General features: G+C 52.0%; 1 protein-coding gene across 7 annotated transcripts in view; it reads left to right on the top strand.

Moving 5' to 3' along the window:
- ARHGEF7 (Rho guanine nucleotide exchange factor 7) overlaps positions 1-17,919 on the top strand; it is a 125,206-nt gene that overhangs the window by 57,269 nt on the left and 50,018 nt on the right. For 6 of the 7 annotated variants that reach the window (XM_082859431.1, XM_082859430.1, XM_082859425.1 and 3 more), the window contains 2 exons: positions 659-789; positions 6,434-6,635. In XM_082859431.1, the coding sequence (XP_082715557.1) occupies positions 659-789; positions 6,434-6,635 (333 nt within the window). Of the gene's footprint in view, positions 1-306; positions 403-658; positions 790-6,433; positions 6,636-17,919 lie in introns of those variants that run through there. The other variant, XM_082859428.1, reaches the window with a different exon arrangement.

Here is a 17,919-nt window from a genome sequence, read left to right on the forward strand (position 1 = left end):
CTCGTGGCCTCATTTTTAAAAAATCACATCGCTTCTGCGAAGTGGGCTGCTGACATTTACGTGCTGGTGGCCTGAGTGGGGTGTGTGATCTTGCAGCGACTCCAGAGAGAGATCTGAGCCTTTAGTGCTGTGTGGTCTCTCGTCCTTTCACAGCCTTGTGAGGTGAGTGAAGTGTGCCTGCCGTCACGCCGAGGGCATCATCCTCAGAAGGGCCTTTCTGGACGGAAAGTGCCAGGGGGTTCCGTTTGTTTCAAGTAAGAGAGTCTTTTCCGTCTCTGGCACGATCAGGCTTGCGGCTCGCCCACTGTGCGAAGAGCAATCCTGGAGGAGTGGGCGTGCGGTGGGGACGCAGGGGGAGTCTGTCTGCTCAGGAGTCGAGTGTGAGAGGCTTCTTGTTTCCAGGTGAGGGGAAAGTACTGAAAACAGTTACGAAACACGTTGTAAACTCGGAACTTAGCTAGAGAAGGACTGCTAAATAGTTATGTTCAGTTAATTCCCGGGAAGGTGCCTGGGGCGCGTGCGGTCGTTCGGTCCCGTGGCGGGGACTCTGCTCCTGGTCTCCTGCGCGGGTGGCCCCCTGACCCTCGGAGCCCGGTGCGGGGTGTGGGCGCAGTGTCAGGGGACTCAGCTCGCTCTCTCCCCTGTGACGACCTTGCAGACATCGGCCTGGGAAGTGACTCCGTGTGTGCCCGGCCCTCCTCTCACCGGATCAAGTCTTTTGACTCCCTGGGACCCCAGCCTTCGCACAGTCGGACTTCAAAATTGTTCCAGGGCCAGTATCGGAGTTTGGTAAGTGTGAGAGTTGGTCGCTGAGAATGGGAGTGTGTTGGGGAGCCGGGCGTGTGCAGCGTGTCTGGAAGGACACATGGGCCTCCGGGGAGTTGCTCAGCCAGAGGGTGGTTTGCCTTTGCTGCCGTTGCTCCTATTCTCGGGTCTGACGTTTGCCCATCACCAGATTATCCGCGTGTCGTGCTTCATGATGGCTTCTAAGAAATCCGTGTATTTGGGGCGCTCTATTTTAAGATATAGACCTGTTTATCTGGAGGGATGTGACCTTTAAAACGTTTTCCTGGTCACTTGCATCATATTTTCTTACCTACTCTGCACAAAGGTACGGAAGTTTGGGAATAAGAAATCCATACCTAGTACTTAGATGATGAAGAAATGGCTGGAAGCCGAAGAACCTAGAGGGTTTTTTCTCTTTATGAAAGCGTGACAGCACCCTACTGAGTCAGGATGCAGCTTGTGAAGGAGGGGCTCTCTTATAACGGTGCTGGTGGGGTGGGGAAGCCACCTGAGATGAACAGCCCTCCTGGAAAGTGAGGACAACCCATTTGTAAATCGCCAGGAGACAGGCTGCGAGCACAGGCTTGGAAATGAGGACCTGGGAAGGTGAAGTACAGGGCCGAGCGGAGACCATGGGGAGGGGCCGCGCCATCCGCCAGCCAGGGCGCGTGTCCGCCTGCCGGACAGCCGAGCCCGCTCTGGACCGGATGGTGGCCTGGTCCTCAGCTCGATCAGCCGGTGCTGTGACTTCGCTTCATGCGACACTTTAGTAAATTATTGTATGTTAGAGAATCAGTGAGCTCGTCCTGTGAGTCTGAAGAGAACCGACCCCCTGGAGTCTTCAGAGACCACCGCTCTCTACTTTACCACAAGGGAGTATTGCCCAGTAAGCTGGTGTGATCCTCGGAAACGGAAGTTAACCTCGTTGGAGCTGTGTGTTGTAGAGAAAGTTAATTTGAGTTTGGTCCCGAAGCAGCGGTAAAAACGGAGAGCTGTAGAAGGGATATAATTTTTATGTGTTTTTGAACTTTTTGAACTCGAACTAACTCTCCATGCTGTGTGTCTGTGACTGTTCTTCCTCTCTGAGAAGTCCCATTGCCCTGTTTCAGGCCTTGTGAACAACACAACACACCTGAGCGTTTTTTCTCTGTGCCAGCTCTGGCTGGTTCGGTGTCTCACCTGGACTGACTCACGTGACCCTCACGGCCACCCCGTGAGGCTGGACGGACTTAGAGGGTCCCATTGCAAGCTCTGTGGTCCAAAGCAAGGGAAGAGGCCCAGACCACTTGAAAAATAGTTTCAATTAGCTCTATGAAATATGCAAGGAAAATGCAAGAAAAATCAAGCTTTGGATAAAGAAACCTTTGCTGTCTGACCCATTCGCTTGTGGCACTTGTCGGTTTTTTTGTTTGTTTTGTTTTTGAGTAAATGAGGACTGGATTGCAAAGGAATAATTTTAGTAAGATAAAGTTAAATGTTCTGTTGTGATAATGTTGCTGAGATCACGGTAAGTATAGCATTGGTGTTTCATTAGCAAGAGAAAGTTCAAGTTACATCAGAACTAAAAAGCCCCAGCCACCTTGCCTGTGCCGTGGACCCGGTGAGCCGCTCACGAGGCGAACGCAGTGAGACTCCTCTTGACCTGCTAGGTAAGAATAACGATTTCGGACTTCCCTGGCGGCACAGTAGTTAGGAATCCGCCTGCCACTGCTGGGGACACGGGTTCGAGCCCTGGTCCAGGAAGATCCCACATGCCGCGGAGCGACTGAGCCCGTGCGCCACAACTACTGAGCCTGCACTCTAGAGCCCGCGAGCCACTACTGAGCCCATGTGCCAGAAGTACTGAAGCCCGCGCGCCTAGAGCCCGTGCTCCTCAACGAGAGAAGCCACCGCAGTGAGAAGCCCGCGCACCACAACGAAGAGCAGCCCCCGCTCGCCGCAACTAGAGAAAGCCCGCGCGCAGCAACGAAGACCCAACGCAGCCAAGAATAAAATAAATAAATTTATTAAAAAAAAAAGGGAATAATGATTTCTCCACCCCTCGTTTCAGGGGAGCTTTTAGAAAAGGGGAGGAAAAGAGCTGAAGCGGTAAGCTAGTGACTGAATACGCCCTTTCCAGCCTCCCGGGGCAGCAGCAGCGGTGGCGGTAGCCCCCCGTGCGGAGGGCTGGGCTGTCTGCCTGGTGCGTGGTCCTCACCCCGCCTGGGCTCGCGCCCGCTCACAGCGCTCCTAGAGCCCATCCTTGAGTGTAGGCCGTGCTCCACGGCTGGGAACCTGTGGCGTCAGAATGAAGGGGTCCCGCCTGGCCGCCTGGCCGCCTGGTGCTGTGCAGACGTCGCCCTGTCCTGTGCTTAGTGGAGTGTCCCTTTCTGAGGTGGGGAAGTGTCGCTGGTGTCTGCCTGGCTGCAGCTGTAGGGAGAGCGCAGGTCAGCGCCTCGGCCGCGTCCTGATGGGAGCCCCGTGCGCCACCTGGGTGCCGCCCGGCGTGCGCCCAGCAGTGGGGGGACAGACGGGCCGGCAGCAGGGCCCCCAGGGCAGTTTGACCTCCTTAGGGGCCTGCTCTGCACCTGTGTTTGTTACGTGTCACGTTCGTTATTGGAATTTGTCACCCGAATCGGCTCTGCAAAGCCAGGGGAAGTCACAAAAAGGAGAATGTCATGGAGATCAGAGTAGACGGCTGATGAGTGATGACAGTGGTCTGCAGAGAGAGAGAACCTGACACAGTGTATGAGCGGGTCGTGTTTCTCGGAGCAGAGCGAGGACAGCGTGTGCTGTGTCCCGGCTGTGACGTGAGCCCTGTCTGGCCCTCACCGCTCAGGTGCCCCTGCCACCCTGCGTTTGAGGGGACAGTGGTCAGCCAGAGGCTTCCTGCCAAATGTGGATGAGAGATTGCTTTATCGAATATTCTAAGTATTAAATGTGAAGTATGCATTAAATGTTTAATTTGTTAGATATTTAACGTATTAATTTGAATTATTAAATAAACACGATTTATAGCAGTTAACGTATAAACACGTAAATAGATAAACACACATGAATTATTTTAGGCATTCTATCAGCTCCTCTTCTCGACGTTCTGCCTGAGCACTGTGTTTGTGCTTTATTTTTTTCATCTTGCTTAGTGATACATGAACCTAGTTTAAAGACTCAGGTAACTCTGCAAGACTTGCTATTAGGAAACAATCAGTAGAGACACAACCGCTTCCCATGTTTTCTCTGTGTCTCTCTAAATAAAATGCCTTATATAAAGGTTGGTTTGGGTTTTTTTTTTTAAAATAACACAGTGTTGCCACTGTGGACGTCCCACAGTGGCAGGGGGCATCAGGGCTCTTCCACTTCCCCTGGGCCTTAGCTTCACGGGTGCTTCCGGGCCTCCCTTCCCCGTGGCTGAGTCCTGTAGTGGCTTCGTTGGGTGGGTGTTAGTGCAACATCATCATGACCCAGACTCACAGTGGGGCCACCGTGTGCTGGGACTGTGCTTTCCTGATGACCTTCTGTTGCCTCTTTAGTTTTCTGTGCACCTTGTGCAGATTATAGTCTGGTCTTTGGCCTTTCTTGAAAGAATCTCGTCTTTGCGCATTCAGACGTGTTCGGGTTTTTCAGTTTCCTCTTCCTGGGGGCCGCTGGTGAAGTCTTCTGGCTGCCAGAGCGTCTCTTGGTTGCAGGCAGGACGTGCCAGCTGCCGCCTCTGTGCTTCCCTCATCACCTGCAGACTCCTTTGACCCGAGTCGACTTCCTCCATGTCTTTCTGTGTCTTCATTTTTTTCGTGGCTAATTCCCTGTTTTGGAGGAGTGCATCTTATACTAACTTCTTGAGCAGGGGTGCAGGGGAGGTAAAGTTGTTCAGATCTTGCATATCCGCAGATGTCTTTTTTATCCTGAGACGAAAGTTTTTTTGTCTTTAGTTTTCTGCAGTTTAGTTACAGTGTGACTTGGTCCAGATTTCTTTAGGTGTGTCCTGTGTGGGGTTCACTCAGCTTCTTGACCCTGTGTGTTTGTGTCTTTTGTCACATTTGGGACATTTTTAGCCGTATTTCTTAGACTCCTTTTCAACTCTGTCCTTTCTCCTCCAAGACTTCAATGGTTCCAATCTCAGATCTTTGTCATTTCCCCCAAGTCCCTGGGGCGCTCTTAATTTTTTTTCACTCTGTCAGTTTGAGTAGATTTTGTAAGTTCTGTTTCATTTCTGGGATTTTCTATTTTGTCTGTTTTGAGAGAGCTTCATCTTAGTGTTGGGATCCATGTCTTTTCTCAGTCAGGCTCCGAGTTTCCTTGTTCTTGGAACAAGGGGTGTCTTCAGTTCTATCCTAGACACTTGGGAGAGTGTGTTGGAAGATGCTGGATCCTGCTGAGATCTTGCGTCTGCGGCTGCAGCCCTGGCTGATGGGGTTTTGTGTGGCGGTCCTGGCTGAGGGTGGTAGACCGTGGTTCTGGGGACAGCTTGGTTTCCTTGCAGTGGTGTCGGGTCAGACTCATTGACCTGGTGTCACTGGGGTTTCTCTTGGACCCCTGACAGTGCTGCTGGAGGGGGGTCGGGGAGACGCTGGGCCTGGCTCCCACCACGAGGCTGGGTGGAGGGCAGGGGACACCTGTGTGGGCATATGGGGCTGCCTGCTGCCACCTGGGGGGACTGGACGCTGGACTCCCAGCCTCATCTTGGCTGATGTCACTGGTGCTGGAGGAGCTCTGGGGCTTGGTGGGCCACGGGACGTCCTGCCTGGTCCCCTTGGACGCCCGCGTGCTGGCTGAGTGGCCCATGTGCTGTCCCTTTCCCGCCGCTTTGGCCAGGAGAGCAGACTCTGCTTGGGGATTTTTGTTTGTCGACTTCCGTTGGCAGTTCCAGGTTGCAGGCCTCCCCAGCACCCGGTCTGGGATAGATGGAGACAGACTTTCCAGCCAGTCTGCCTTCCTCTGCCCACTTTTCAGAGATTGCAGTTAGGCTTAATCTCTGAGAAAGATGCAGGTTAAAATGAGGTACCCTTTCTTCCTGTCGGTTTGGCAGTATCCAGTGTCGGTGAGTGTTTGAAGCAGTCAGACGTCTTAGACGCTGCTGGCGGGAATGTCTGGGACCTTTTTGGAGGGCAACTTAGCAATGGGCGTTAAGATTTAAAATGTGTCATCCGTGTTCTCTGACCTGAATTTAACGTATCGGCTCATTTACAGGCGTGTGCAAAGACATGTGCAGACAGTTCTGATGCAGCCTTGTTTTGCAGTAGAAAGCAACTAGACATGGTCTCAAGTCTAGTAGTGGAGACTTGGTTAAGTAACTAATGGCACTGCCGTACAGTGTAATATTAAGCAGTTAGTTAAGACTGAAGTAATTAAGGGCTGCTAGGAAAATGCTCACAGTGTATTAACTTGTTGCAAACTGTAGAGAAGTGTGTAGCGTGTAAATGTGTGTGAAAGTGTGTCTCTGCTCATGTAGGCACCACACTGGCAGGAATAAGACCTTTGCAGCCATTGAGGGTTTCCTCCGGGACTGGACCTGGGGCAGTGGACAGGGCCGTGGGGACTTTGGTGTGTCCAGCGCTCCTCTGCCACATGAACGGGGTGGTTACGCCCTGTCTGTCCAAGCGAAATCTGTTCGTGTCATCACAGTGTAGAATGTGTGTCCTTCATGACGTCTCCTCCCTTCTCCCCTTTTTAGGACATGACGGATAATAGCAACAATCAGCTGGTCGTAAGAGCCAAGTTTAACTTCCAGCAGACGAATGAAGACGAGCTGTCCTTTGCGAAAGGCGACGTCATCCACGTCACGCGGGTGGAGGAAGGGGGCTGGTGGGAGGGCACGCACAGCGGCAGGACCGGCTGGTTCCCCAGCAACTACGTGCGCGAGATCAAGCCCAGCGGTGAGTGGCCGGCGGGGGAGCAGGCAGGGCACGTGCCCCCTGTCCTGGGCGGGGCCCGTCTCCCGTGTCCTTTCTGCGAGGGGGAGTGGTGTTTGCCCCCGCGCTGGGGAAAGGGCTGCACGGTCACAGGCTAGCTCTTCATTCCGTTGCGACATCAGCACTTTAAAATAGAGGCTTACTCTGTTATTTTCCCTTTGTGAGGAGAAACATCTCAAATCTGCTGGGGTTTATTTTTGTGGTTACGCTTTTACATAAGGTAAACCTTATCGCCCTTTGTAGGGCTGCTGTCGGGACTGAGAGCTGGCTCTGTCCCGCAGGCTGTGGCGGCTTCTTGCTGTGGTGGGTTTCTTGCTGTGGGTGCTTTTGCCCGTCATGTACAGTTAAGTAATTTCTGTCCTTTTCTTTGTGCTCATAATAGCATTTTAAAATGCATCGCTTTCCTTAGGTTTTCTGCAATTGCTTAACATTACTGAGTTTAAAAAATCACTCAGATGCTTATCTTGTTTTGAAAGGGAATAGTGAGTGGTACTGGCACTGTTTTCATTTCTGCTTAGATTCACGTCGTGGAATCGCAGGTTCTCTCTGCGGCCTGGGATCTGTGATTTGTGTCACTCCGGTATGGGTGTGGAAGTTCAGGCGCACGGCCTCTGCGTGTGTGTGCGCGGTGCTGTCCTGCGTGGCGCCCCGGGGGGAATGGCAGGCCTCCCAAGCACGTCTGCCCAGTAGTCCCTCGTTCCCTGAAGCAGCGTTAATTTATCGATGGAGACTGCTGGTTTTATCAGTGTAGTCATGTAGTCCTTGCCTTCATGGGTTCATGTGTGTATGTGTATATGTTCGTATTCATATGGAGCTGGGGTGTAGGTGCTCTGTTGAGTGAGATTTCAGAACCAGCGTCTTAAAGGGAAGAGTGGGTGGCCGGAGACGCAGAGGTGGGGAGGGATTTGCAGGCCGAGTCTGCTGTGACTTGACTTGCATGTCGTCCATTGTCTGGAAAGGCCTTGCTGTGTGCTGCGGTGTTCTGCTTCTGCCTGGGGAGAGTGGTGGTGGTCCGCGGTGCGGGTAGGGCCGCGTGGAAGGAGTGTGATGGGAGCTGCTCCTCGCGGGGAGGAGCCCCGGGGCCCACGGGTGTTTCAGGTTAGGGTGCGGGGACGGCGCTCCCTCGTGGGGTCAGCGGGGCTCCCTCGTGTGCGTTGGTGCAGCCTGTGCTGCGGGCCTGGTGGCACAGAGCAGGAGCCCGGGGAGCGCTAATTGCTGCTCTTCGGCTTTTTGAGGTAGCAAGAAGAAGAGCTGTCTCAAAGTGAACGTGACAGTTTTGATAAAACGAGTATTTTCCTAGCAGTGACGCCAAACCATAAGTATTTTAATAAGGCAGCCTGCAGCCCTGATTGGTAAAGGTTTCGGTGTTGGATTTTGGGGGGGAATAACACGTGCTTCTTCTGTCTTTTTTAGATTGTAGTAAAATTTACCATAATGTAAAATTGACCGTTTTAACCGTTTAAAAAAAATGTTTACGTGTACAGTGTAGTGGCACTAAGTGCATTCACACTGCTGTGCAGCCGCCACCACCATCCGTCTCCGAGCGTCCTCATCTTCCCAGATTCTCAACCCGTCAAACAATCCCTGTCTCCCCTGAGCCCCTGGCAGTCCCCATGCGACTCTGTCTCGACTGACGTTTGACTCCTAAGAGCCTCATGTTAGGGGAATCATACATGATTTGTCCTTTTGTGACAGGCTTATTTCACTCAGCATGTCTTCTGGGTTCACCTGTGTTGTAGTGTGTGTGTCAGAATTTCACTCCTTTTTAAGGCTGAATAATATGCCCTTGTACGGTTATGCCACTGATAAACCCTCACACCTCTGTGTTTCTCCTCTGTTCTCACACTGCCGCCACACTTGGAGCACTTCTTACACCAGTGTGTGGGCTTTCCACACATCACGCCACTGGATTACACCAGCTAGGTGTCCTGCAGTTCAGTTCAGTTCTGATAGCCATCTGCCTGGGGTCAGTGTCACAGAGGTTGACGGCTCAGGCCCACAAGACTGACCCCACTTCATACGCCACCAGCCCCAGGTGGTCACCTGGGCTTCTGACCAACTGGCTGTAAATCGGGGTTCCTGTGACCCTCTCCTAGAGTTTGATAGTTTGCTGGAAGGGCTCACAGAACTCGGGGGGAGCGCTCCTCAGGTTTCCTGGTTTATCCCGGAGGAGAGGACACAGATGAACAGCTGGATGAAGAGGCACAGGGGGCGAGGCCCAGCAGGGTCCCAGGCGCGGGAGATTCTGTCCCCGTGGAGTTGGGGTGCCACCTTCCTGGCACGTAGGTGTGTTCCCTGACCTGGAAGCTCTCTGAACCCCACGCTGTTGGGATTTTACGGAGGTTTCATCACAGAGGCATGAGTGATGGTTAACTCAGTCTCCAGCCCTCTTTCCTTCCCAAGAATGGGGCGGGGCTGGAAGCTGCGAGCTTCTAATCACGGCTTGGTCGTTGTGGTGACCAGGAGCCACCCAGAAGCCCCCCTGGAGTCGCCTCATGAGAACAAAGGACGCCCCTGTCACCCAGGAAGCTCCAGGGGGTTTAGGGACTGTGTGTCAGGAACAGGGTCAGAGACCCAGTGTTAGAACAGAAGATGCTCCCAGCGGCCTCGTCAGGAGTTCCGAGGGCTTCAGGAGCCTCGTGCCAGGAACCGGGGGCAGAGACCAGTACATATGTGTACGTGTTTTTATTTCACACCCGGATTTTATTTATCCATTCTTCTGTTCCTAGACTTTGGGGTTGTTTCTAGCTTTTGGCTCTTGTGAATAATGTTGCCGTGAACATGGCTGTACAGATGTCTGTCCTGAGTCCTTTCAGTTCTCCTGGGTATATTCCTAGGAGTGGAATTGCTGGCTCATACAGTGACTATGTTCAGTTTTTGAGGAACTGCTGTGCTGCTTCCACAGCAGCTACACCATTTCACATTCCCATCAGCAATGCACGGGGGTTCCTATTTCTCCACATCTTTGCTGATGCTTGTTGTTTTCTCTTTTGTTTTGTTTTTTTGATAATGGCCATCCTAACGGGTGTAAAGTGGTATCTCATTGTTGCTCTTTTTCTATAGTTGATATCGTTCTATTGTTGATAATAAAAGCAGTGTATTTTCATTATCATAATAACACAGTTAGCAATAATAGCCAAGTCTTTATGTTCTGGTTCCTGTACAAAGTGCTTTTCATCTGTGACTTCAGTCCTCACCACAACTCCAGAGGATAAGTACTGTTGGGATATTCAGGGCATAGGGTACACACGTCCTCAGGGGTCACAGAGCTGGTGATGGGCACGTCCTCGGGGTCACGGAGCTGGTGATGGGCACGTCCTCAGGGGGTCACGGAGCTGGTGGTGGGGCACGTCCTCAGGGGGTCACGGAGCTGGTGATGGGCACGTCCTCGGGGTCACGGAGCTGGTGATGGGCACGTCCTCAGGGGGTCACGGAGCTGGTGATGGGCACGTCCTCAGGGGGTCACGGAGCTGGTGATGGGCACGTCCTCGGGGTCACGGAGCTGGTGGTGGGCACGTCCTCAGGGGGTCACGGAGCTGGTGATGGGCACGTCCTCAGGGGGTCACGGAGCTGGTTGTGGGCACGTCCTCGGGGTCACGGAGCTGGTGATGGGCATGTCCTCGGGGTCACGGAGCTGGTGATGGGCACGTCCTCAGGGGGTCACGGAGCTGGTGGTGGGCACGTCCTCGGGGTCACGGAGCTGGTGGTGGGGCACGCCATAAAGAGTGGAACTTGCTGATTGTGCAGACGTCTGTTGAATCTGTGCCTCTTGAATTTTGCTGTGCACAGCTCATTTAAATGGGAATTCTGGTCTGATTTTGAGTCACCATAGTAAGAGTGCAAATGAATTTTTCCTTTTCAGGTATTTCTCCAAAGTTAACCTTTGAAAGTTACACTGCAGAGATAGTCCCAGAGGGTTGTTTTCAGGTGGATGAGACTATGGTCAGTGTCGTCTGTTGTTTTCAGGTGGATGTGTGAGTGTGGTCAGTGCCATTTGTGGTGGCGGGTTGTCACAGCTGTTGGCCTCTGAGCATCTAGCAGCCTGGCATGAGTGTTCTGCTCTCAGCCCCACTTTTGGAGGGGGGTTTTGGGGCTGAGAGCCGGGGGTGGCGAGGGGGGCAGATGTGGCTCTAAGGAGAACCAGCCATTGCATGTTTATGAGTGTTTACCTGCATCAGGAGTGACTGCATCACTTTGTTCTGCCTAAAATTCCTATTTCTGTGTCTTAATCCTGTGTTTCTGTGTGTGTGTGTGTGTGTGTGTGTGTGTGTGAGAGAGAGAGAGAGAGAGAGAGAGAGGAGAGAGAGAGAGACCCCTTTTCATCATATGTGCGTAACTGCATTGTTGTCCAAGGGCTGTTTGCAGGGGTCACATGGAATCCCTAGTTTTCATACCAAACTGAGACCCAAGTAACTTTGAAAACTTTCCTTTTTTTCCTGTTTGTTTTTTAAAATAATAGGGAATAACATATTTGCTTAAATTGGTGATCTGTTATGCTGAGTATTCTTTATTTGACTGTTGAACCAAAGGAATAACCTCTTTTGGTAAGTTTCTATCCCGGGTGTCCTCAGGTTATTCTCCAGTATATTCTAAGGAAAGCTGTCCCCGTCTGATTTTAAACGTGGGCATTTGAGAAGGAAAGACGTGAAACCATGTTTTTACCGTATCACTCTGTAACAGTTGAGAGTGAAACTCTAGGATCACAGTAACATTTCTGTATTGCATTTTTTTTTAGTAATTAATGTGGCTTTTTGATTTTGGAATAGGTTTCCTTTTTGAAAGGGCAAGTTTAGCATAAGTGTTGTAATTCACAGTGTCATTAATGCTTAATTTTCTGTAAAGAAAATGTGCCAGGTCCCAACATACAGACTTCTCTAACTGGCCATCATGTCAGGGTCATTTCCTTACGAAAGACAAACAGCGACTTCCTTTAAACAGTGAGTTTCTCTTCTGCGTTAAATTTTGATTTGATTTACTAATATTTCTATCGAATAAACAAAGCTGAGATTCCTTCTCCGTGATATCCCCTGGGCTGCACGTCTCCGGGTGAGTTCTCGAGTGTCCAGCTTCTGTCCGGCTTCTCGGGTGGGGCGTGTGCGCGGCCGCGGCCGCCTGCCCCCTTGTGGCCGGAGGTGGCAGTGCTCTGGTCAGGCTTCACCCCGCGTGTTTGTGTCTTGGACCTGTGTGTGGTTTCTTGTTTGAAATACTCCCTCCTTGAAGACAGATCTCTTCCAAGAGTCTGCCTGAGGATGCTTCACGTTTTGCTGCAAACGCACTGGATGTTCTTCCTGAATACGTGAAACTCATTTTATTCACACAGATGTATATGTGTATTTTGCACGCACGCGTGATAGTTTCTTAAATTCGAGAGAGATGGAAGGAAAGCAGCCAGGAGGCCGGCTCTGTAGTGAGCGGCGCTGCTGCTGCCCTCCTTCAGGGAACGCGGACGCGCTGGGTCTCCCGTGGGTTAGAACGTGAGCACTGCCGTGGCCGGGCTGCTGCTGGGGGCACCCCTGGGCTCGGGATGCTCCCAGGTCCCGGTTCATGTGTGCACCTCGTGCACCGGGTTTCTGTTAAGCGGTCATTTCTGATGCGCTGAGTTTTCTCGTCAGTGAACAGTGAAGGCACTTCTTGGAAGTGTTCCTTTAGGATCGGGTGAGCTTGGGGCGCTGAGTCATGAGCCGTGCTTGGCAATGATGTGGGAACTTAAATGGCTCTCACTTGCTACTCTCACTTGCAGCGTGATGTTTAATGAGCATTCACACTGCCATTTCCTAAGTTTCTCATTTTCCAGTATTTTCTGTTTATTTTTGGCATACTAAAGTGACATGAAATGCAAGCTGGATTTTGGACGCAGTTATTACTCTGGCTGTGAAAGAGCAGTGTTTGATAGAAATATAACCTGTGCAGGGAGAGGGACAGGGTGACACAGAACCCTGTTTCATTAGTGTGGCAGGGAAAAGCCTCTGCCCTCACCCCCTTCTTTGGCGTGGAATGGGTTTGGGCGTGTGCATGCACACATGTGCATGGGTGCACGTGATGCTGTGTTTCTGAAGGCACCCGGGATGGGGCTGTGCCTCTCCATGCTCTCTCTTCCTGATGCACATTTTTTGGGTGGGGAGAGTATAAAATGTAAGCCTGGCACCTCTGGGGCGTGTGGGGAACCTCACATATGTACAGAGCGGCCTGCGGTTAGGGGGTTGATAATTTGTTCTGGAATGTGGAAGTGAGTGTCTCTCTAGAGTAACATAATAAACGCACGCTCACACGAACACCGACGTTACTGGGCACTGTAGGGCGTGTTCTATGAGCGTGGCCACGTCCCAGTGACCGTGATTAACACCCCTGGTTCAAGGACACGCCCATGGGTCAACTGTCCTGTAGCAGTTTGGGGTCAGGGTCCATAGTCTTCAGTAATAGAGATGCTCTTTTCAAAAAAAGTTTTACTTGTGAAATATTACGTTAAAAGTAATCCAGGCATGTGAAAACAGCACGTGGGACAGAAAAGCCGATGGGGTGACGGGCAGAGGTCGCTTGCTCCCCCCTCCCCCTCTCCTGGCCCTCGCCCCGGGAGACCCCGGCCCCCGCCATGAGCTGCCTTCTCCGCGCAGCCCCTTCCTGTGTGTGGTGGGACTTCTCTGCCTGATTTGTGTCCTGCAGACTTTCTCTCTGACTTGTCCTCCCTTGCCCTCTCTCCTGTTGGTTCCCTTTATCAGGAATGCTAACTAATACCATTTATTTCATGTCCACGGACATTGACAGTCAGACCTCTTGATGCCCCTCTTTGTAACACGAGGACTTACCCTTGACCTTTTTCCACCTTTGCATTCTGCTTTTCATACTCCAAGGTTGTTAACGATTGCACTCGGTTCTAAAATCACAGCCAACGTCCATTCAACAAATATTTACTTTAGTGGCCACTGTTGTGGGAACTGGGGGAACAACAGTGAAAAACAACAGACTGTCTACCCATAAATCAGGAAGCCTACCTGAGGCCCCGAATAGAAACTGGGTAGCATGGGTGATGGGGGAGGGGGCGGCGCCCTGTGCTCCCTGCTGGCGTTAAGTAAAGAGAGGAGGGGCTTTGAGAGGATAAAGAAGGCTTAGGGCAGAGCAGCCCCCATGCACGGTGTAGGTCTCATTTGGTTCCTAATTCAGATAAGCCAGCTACAAAAGCCTTGTTGTAACCGACCGGGAAATTTGAATATGGACTTGCATCAGATAATATTAAGGAATTATTAGGAATTTGTCAGGTGTGATAAGTGCCTGATGTTAGGATTTTAATTAAAGAGGCGATCCCTCTGAGTAGGGTGGACACGGAAGTGTTGGTGGGCTTTGCTGTGAGGCTTCCAGGAGGAAAGGGGGTATGAGAGCAGCCGGGGGCTGGCACCTGTGCAGGCTCAGCAGGGGCACACGTGTGTGGGGTTCTCCCCACTCCTGTGCACACTTGGAGATCTCTGTAACAGAGGCTCAGACCGAGGTTCAGGAGAGTCCACAAGGACAGATTATGGCTAAATGAACCAGGAAGATGCTCAGCAGTTGAAAGCCAATAGGAAGGAGTACAGGGTTGAGGAAACTGGCAGCACAGAAACCAGTGACCGTGGGGCTTAACCCCTGGGGAGCCTGACCGGGGATGGGAGAATGGTTTCCAGGCCGGGTGACAAACAGTGGGGACCCAGAAGCGGGAGCTAGAGTTGGAGTTGTCCTCAGGGTTGAGCGTTGCCCGTGGGCTCTGAGGGGTCAGTGCACACAGTCTGGCGGAAGGGCCGCCACCAGCGCAGAAAGCAGGGCTGTGAAACCTTCGGACAGGAGAGGCAGAGGGAAATGAGGGATGACGAGAGGGAGCCCTTACCCTTCCAGAAAGAGGCGGAAGAAAAGCCCACGACAGCTGGGCCCTGAGGTGGCCGGGCTGTGACTGCCTTTGCCTCTGGAAGCATCGCCAGCGGCAGGGCCGCCCCCCAGGGGTGGAGGGCTGACTGTGTAGGGCTGCCGTGCTGCCCTAGCCCAGGACGCGAGAACTTGCCGTTTCTGGAAAGTCACGCTGCCTGCTCGTTTGCTTTGTTGTCTCCTGAATATCCGGTTAGATTTTACCCTCCGTGGCTTTTAATCCGCTTCTCATGCTTTCGTTTCTTTGCTTCACTGGACCACACTCACTTGGAGTCCATTCCTCAGATCTTTCCCTTCCCCGTTCCCTCCTCACTGCCCTGTTTACCTGTCCACCAAGATTTTCGTTTTAGTGACCATCGTATTCATTTCTAGAAGTTGTTTCATTCTTTTCCGGATGCTCTTCATTTTCATGATGCCTTTTTAATTCATTATGGTCCTAATTTCTTTCCAGGCATTTTAAGCACATTTGCTGTACAGCCTCCTAGATTATCCTGTTAATTTCTGCATCTCGGGGACTGGTTCCCTCGTATGTTTTCTGTTTACACTCTCGTGGTGGTTCACTCTTCGCGAGCTTGTGCTTTATTTTACGGATTGCTCTTTGATGGGTGGTTGTTCAGTGGGTACCTCTGCACCCTGGGTTGCAGAAGTACCTACAGAGACGGCTGACATCGGCTTCCTCCGGGCCCCGAGAGCTTTCTTGCCCTTGGCAAATCCTGGTGGTCCTGCAGGAGATGGTGTGGCCTTGGACTGCACGCTTGGCGGGGTCAGCCTTGGTTTGGTTTCTCACAGGCTGTGTCCCCCATCCCTGAGTGGCCAGCACACTTCCTAGCTGCTTCTCTGGCCGGCGGACAGAAGTCTCTAGGCTTTCTTTCATTAGCCGTGCGGGTCACCAGAGCTCCACCCGGTGGGATGGGGCAGTCCTTTAACAGCACTGGTTGCAGCCCGGCCCCAGGGCAGCTCCCACCACTGCCGGTGCTTTGCGCCCTCCTTTACTTTGGGCACCTGGTGGGGGTGGTCCCCATCCCCCTCTTCGTTTAGCACATCTGTGTTTAGCTTCTGTTGTTATCGGCGTTTTTGAACATTTATTGCGAGAAAGGGGGGCACGTGTTGCGTCCGTCGGCCCTGGAAGGTGGCGCTGTGCTGTCTTCCTGGCTCCCCCACCTCGTCCCAGCGAGTGGAATCTGTTTTAGCCATTGGATGGGCCAGAACAATGTCTTGTTTTTCTTAGGATAGTGGGAAGGCTGAGTATTTTCTAATGTGTTTCCTGTGCATTTTCCTCTGTTATGCGTGCCCATGACTTGGCCTCTGTTATGTTGCACTGACACTTCAAAGTTTTCTCTGGTGGAGGCGCTAGAGGCCACCCGAGGCTCGCAGGGGTCCTGCGCTTCTCCTCGCCCCGCCACCACGGACGCCTGGCCCTGGAGCCTGGGCCTGGAGCGGCAGCCAGCGCTGCCCTCCCGGGTCTCCCGCAGGTGGCACGGCGGCAGTTGCGCCCTCTGCAGAGGGCGTGTTGGCGGCTCCTTCGTGTGACAGCTCATTGAGCGTCTGGACCCAAGGCTTCGGGCGTGTGTTCGTGGCGCCTCCCAGCCCAGAAGTTTCCGTTTAGCGACCAGCACACTGTGTGCTTCCTTTTTCTGAGGGCGAAAAGACAACCTTTTTGGACTTAAACCTGGATTTGTCTGGGTCTCTTGTGCCTGCCCTTATTTTTATAGAATATTAGTAGATTGAAGCTTGCTTTCGAAAAACCTTCTTCCTTGTAGTTCTCAGAGTAAATCGACTGAATTTCATTAACCGTGATGTTGTGAGGTATGTCTTAAGTTTAAGTAAAATGAGGCAGTTGGCAAGTTATTTGCTTTAAAAAATCTAAAGCAGATTCAAGCCATTCTCGTGAATTAACCTTGCTGCACCCGTGTTGCTGTGTGTCTTCCTCCACGTGCTGTGTATGGTCTCCGGGGCGGTAATTGAGGTTTCAGCCACCTCCCTTTACTGTCGTTGCATATGCTTCCCCCAAATTGCAGATTTTAAAGATGAAAAGGCATTTTTTTCCTCGGATGGAACGTCGTGGTTTTTTCTTCCACAGTTAAATGCTTAGCTGCAGATACAAGATTGGGAAGCAAAGTGCATTAGCTAGACTAGACTGGTTTTCCTCCTTGTATTTCTCATGGTTTAGAAGTAGTTTATTTTCTGTGGAGTTCTGCTTCCATCCCACGGGCAGAGAGAGTTCTTTCAACTAGGAATAACACCTTCTGTTTTGTTCGTTATTTTCAGCTGTTTGGAAAGCTCTTACAGTGAGGCATTGAAAGAAGATTTAGGTAAACAGCTCCGTAGGAGGAGGGGGACCCACGGCTAGAGACAGTGCGTTTTGCTTTGGGCATTTTGGGGGTTTCTGTTGCTGAGAAGATAATGGAGCTATTGAGCAGATGGAATTAGGGACCCGGAGCTCAGGAGTATGTGGGGTGGGAGGAAAATGCTGCCTAAAGAGAGAGATTCTGGACAGCTGTGCTCAGCATCCTTCTACCTAACACGCCGGAGGGGCCCCGGCAGCCGTGTGTACAGCAGGACCCTGCAGAGGGGGCAAGGGAGGAAGGGGGTTGTACAGACCGAGGCCCCCAGGCCGTGCTCATCACAGTTTCTCCTTTCCTCCCCACCAGCCCCACTCTGATGTAGCCTTGGAGAACCAGTGATAGACGCACCCCACGGAACCTCAGTGACAGACACACACCCCACAGAACCTCAGTGACAGACACACCCGCCCCACAGAACCTCAGTCACACACACACACACACACACACACACACACACACACACACACACACAGAGTGCCAAGGAATCAGTTGGCAAGCGCTTCTTCAGTACCTATTCTGAATAAATCTCTCTTGAATTGGATGAAAGCCATGTGATGTTCAGTGCTTGAATCCTTGCAGTAACTGTGACCGCTTTCCTTGTCGTCCCTGGTGTGGAGGCCCCTAAGGCGGTGAGGTTTTTTCTTGTTGCCCTGTGTGGGGTGGCTTTCCTTCCTTGTCTGTTGCCCTTGTTTAGAGGGACTTCTGCATCCTGAGTGCCCTGGATCCCTCCAAATACAGTCCAGCCTGTGGGTCTTGATGTCTTAATATTGTTACGTGTCTGCCAACGTTGTCTCTGATGCTCTGGGCCTAGTAATTCACCCGTACTGCACGCCTGAGCTGCATGTGTAGCTTATAGATTAGTTCTTTTTTGTTTGTTGACAGCAGTGGTGCATAATCTGTCAGATTTTCAGCCTGGGCTGGGAGGACGGGCTGGAGGCACGGCTGTGGGGGCCTCTGAGCTCAGGGAGCCGACCGTGTGGTGGAGATGGGGCTGGGGGCCTGCTGGCTGCACGGGC

This window comes from Leucopleurus acutus, assembly GCF_964270905.1.
Source record: "Leucopleurus acutus genome assembly, chromosome: 18".
In the NCBI taxonomy this organism is placed as follows: Eukaryota; Metazoa; Chordata; class Mammalia; order Artiodactyla; family Delphinidae; genus Leucopleurus; species Leucopleurus acutus.